Source organism: Xenopus laevis, chromosome 3S, assembly GCF_017654675.1.
Source record: "Xenopus laevis strain J_2021 chromosome 3S, Xenopus_laevis_v10.1, whole genome shotgun sequence".
Lineage (NCBI taxonomy): Eukaryota > Metazoa > Chordata > Amphibia > Anura > Pipidae > Xenopus > Xenopus laevis.
The window spans coordinates 32512994-32517057 of NC_054376.1; the positions used below are offsets into that span (position 1 = coordinate 32512994).

A 4064-nucleotide genomic window follows, 5' to 3' on the forward strand; every position below is an offset into this window, starting at 1 on the left:
ATAAAACCCTTCTACTAACATTCAAAGCCCTTCACTCTGCTTCTCACTACATTTCTTCTCGTCTCACTGTATGTTCCTGGCCATCTTCTCTGCTCCTCCCAGAGCCGTCTTCTTTTCACACAATCCACATCCACTGCCACCTCTCAAACCCTTCTATCTTACTGCTCCTTAACTCTGGAATTTCATCCCTGAATTCCTCTATTAGGAATGCTCTCTCAATCTCTTCACGAAAAAACTAAGAGTCTACCTTTTGGTGCACTAGAACATTACCCTAGTCCTGTACCTATTGGACAATGCCTTCACTCCTTCCTTGTTAGTCAGAGGTGGGTGCTTGGTCAATCAATGCATACAATCTTCAAAGTGGACCAGCACACCAAATTTTCAATCAAAGAAAAGTTTATTCAAACATCACTCACGTGTCCAACGTTTCGGCCCACATCCTTGATAAAGGCCCTAACGTGGGCCGAAACGTTGAACACGTGAGTGATGTTTGAATAAAATTTTCTTTGATTGAAAATTTTGTGTGCTGGTCCACTTTGAAGATATATATATATTGTATACATTGTACAGCGCTGCGGCTCCTTAACAGCACTTTACAAATAAAGTTATACATACATAAAAAAAATAGTGGTCCTGTGGTGTAATGTCCCCTTTTATAAAATATAAAAGTTCTAAGGTTCTTAACCTTCCAGCACATCCACCCTTGTTTTTCTAGCTGCTTTATAGTTTATTCCTCCAGCACAGATTCTAGGACCCCCCCCCCCACTAAATCCATGCAATTAATCCTCAGTTTAAATGACCATACAAGGGTTATCCACTTCTTTTTCTGTCATTGCTATTTTTCCTTCTCACCAGCTGCTCCTGTGCCTCCATAACTAACCAACAGTAATAGAATGCTGCCAGCTTATATGGTAGTCACCCACTGTAACCTACAGCATATATATATATATATATATATATATATATATATATATATATATATATATATATATATATATATATATATATATATATATATAGACAAATACAAGATTCCTCTGCACTCAACCCATTATCAATATATTTAAGACAGCGACATTTTGTGCATACTGCTACTGAAAAATGCCTTACCCTTTAAACAAAACAGGGATTGTTTGTCCATATATTGCAATATATTTAAGCTGGCCAACTACGTCAAAGTCATCCCATATCTGGCCAGTCCTATGCTCAATTTTCATCTGATTCATTAAGAATTCTATGGTTTAATTATACATTTTATAAAAGGGACGAAAACGTTTTACCTGCAACTTACTAGCTGCTTTCAAAGTAAAACTCCCAAACTTGGCTGCCCTTTTATTAGACACCAGTGGGATCACCTGACTATAGTTGGAGGGGGTGGGAGCTACAACATGGAGCTGGTCACTGCTCCTGTATAACTATAACAAACAGGGGAAAGTTGTGCTCACCACTAGTTTTTAAAATCATTAGGCGGGGGTGCAATGAGGGTGTGACCACAAAATACATATAGACAAATACAAGATTCCTCTGCACTCAACCCATTATCAATATATTTAAGACAGCGACATTTTGTGCATACTGCTACTGAAAAATGCCTTACCCTTTAAACAAAACAGGGATTGTTTGTCCATATATTGCAATATATTTAAGCTGGCCAACTACGTCAATATATATATATATATATATCCATCCCCCTATTTATGTCTTTAGGTTACCCCTCCAATTTAGACTGTAAGCTCTACAGGACTTCCATTCTCTTGTCTCCTTAACGCTAAGCTCTTAAAACTTAATTGTAAGTGTACTTTGTATTTATTTGTATTTATTATTGCAACGACCCCCTATTTGCTCTACTAATTTATTATTTTGCTGTACAATGCTTTGCTCTCAAGTACTGCTATATAAATAAAATAAATAAAATACACATCGTATTTACATAAACAAATCCCCGAGTCGTATACACTGCAGCTGAGGCTCGATTCCACTATGTTCTGTATTACTGTATAGTACAATAAAATCCACTTGACGTCATTGATCACAGACACACGCATGGTTCTTATCGAGTATTTGTTCATACGAATTGTAAACAATACTTATTAAAACAGACAATTTTCATTAAAAATGAATTATGGCTAGAAAGTTATGAAAGTTGCCTGTCCAAGAGTGACAGTGTCTGGTGCCCCCTGTACAGGCTAAAAAAGAATTGTGTGCGGTGTGGATAAATACAAAGTATCAATGCTTTAGGATGGGAAGAGCATTATTGTATATTCACTATATAAACACACAAGTAATGGCAGAAGAGCCAGTGAGCTTCCCCTTTAAAATGGGAGGGGCAGCAGAGAGCTGGGGGAGGGAAGGCAAAGGCAGTGCAACCAGCAAAAGGGATTTCATCAGCCGGGCTCCACTTCCGGTCCCTACCAACACAAGCAGCTCCCATGGCTACAAGCATCCTACCGTAATACGACTTCTATAGGACTAGCCCATTCACTCATTCGTGCCTCTATACGAAGGCATCACGTGTACACAAGACTAGCACTGCAGCTTTAATAACCCCACCATACAATTACTGACCGAGAACGAGGCTTGGGAATTTTTGCTCATGGAAAGGACTAGGCGGGCCGATCTATTCTGGCCATAGAGGGGGGAACTTGACATGGGTAGCGAAAGCCTCAATAAGTGAAAGACACTAGCAGCAGCTTGCACTTACCTGCACGGGGTACAGTGGATCGCCCGAACCTGGGCTCTCACAGCGCAGCACAGAGACCGGAGGGATGTAATGGTTGCCATGGTGATAGCCAGAGAACTACCAAGTCCTAACTATAACTAAGCCTAAAAGGAGACGCCACGCTGGAGAGCGGTCTTTATATAGATTCGCTGACGTCACCGAATGTTCGCGAGTCACACACCCACTGTTGCTAAGCGCCTTGCCCGCTACCTTGAGTAGGATGAGATTAAGCAGATTGTTTTGTCATTGGCTGCGTATGTTAAAGGGGCGGGGACGCAAACTAGGCGACTTGTAGGTTGGCAGCCGTCCTTAATTTTGGAGGGACGGTCATAAAAAGTCTTGTATTCGTGTCTCCCTGGCAGGATGCCGTTAAATAAAATACGAAATAAAATGTATTTAAATGTAATATAACTGAAATGTTTTTGTAAAGACCCAGGAAAAAAATTGGAAAACTGCCATTTTATGTTTTTCAGGGGACCAGAAAAATCCAGGAAAATGTAAAATTAGGGAAATGTATTAAGCAGAATATATAGGTGGGACCACAGAACAACAATGTAAAATGAAGAGAAACTCAAAATCAGAGGATGTAAAATTGAGGTTCTACTGTATTTACTTTTATGCAGTGTCACTCGGACTGGCCCACCGGAATACCAGGAAAACTCCCGGTGGGCCCGGCTGTTAATGGGACCTCTTGCTTCTAACCATTTGGCCTATTTCACAATCATTCCCTATTTCTTTATAGGAAAACATGTTTAATAATGGAAGAATATAGTAGAAATAAAAGAGGTTGAATGAGGAGAGGAGGAATAATAGTTTGGAAAGTAGGTCCATGGTCTAGAGTTTTCTGGTGGGCCCACAGTCTAAGGTTTTCTGGTGGGCCCCAGGCATCGCAGTCCAACACTGCTTTTATGGCAATTACAAAACTTATTTCCATATTTGTATAAGTATTTCTGAATTCTGGTTCCTGTTAAACGAGAGAGTTCCAGCTGGGGCTGACAAATGGCCTGTATTTTTTCAGGTCTGGTTTGTAAGTAACGTTAACAGTGCTGTTGTTATTATGAAATGTAACCAAAACACCATCATACTCCAGTATTTGCGAAACAACTCTAGCTAACACACACACACACATATATATAGATATATATATATAGATATATATAGATATATATAGATATATATAGATATATATATATAAAATGCATGGATTGACAGCACTCCAATGAAATACATCAAGTCAATAATTCAAATGAAAGTGGAGATTTATTGGTGATCCAAAGTTTCGGCTCCGCACAGAAGCCTTCGTCCCAGTTTAGCTACTTTCCTTGGTGGGCTGAGACCACCGATG

The 4064-nt window shown here is 39.6% G+C and overlaps 1 protein-coding gene across 1 annotated transcript in view; it reads right to left on the bottom strand.

Moving 5' to 3' along the window:
• mthfd2l.S (methylenetetrahydrofolate dehydrogenase (NADP+ dependent) 2 like S homeolog) overlaps window positions 1–2907 on the bottom strand; it is a 17985-nt gene extending 15078 nt beyond the window's left edge. Inside the window, exon 1 of the mRNA XM_018254287.2 lies at window positions 2702–2907. Coding sequence (XP_018109776.1) covers window positions 2702–2781 — 80 coding nt within the window. The 5' untranslated portion in view covers window positions 2782–2907. The remainder of the gene's footprint in view (window positions 1–2701) is intronic.
• Window positions 2908–4064: the final 1157 nt, after the last annotated feature.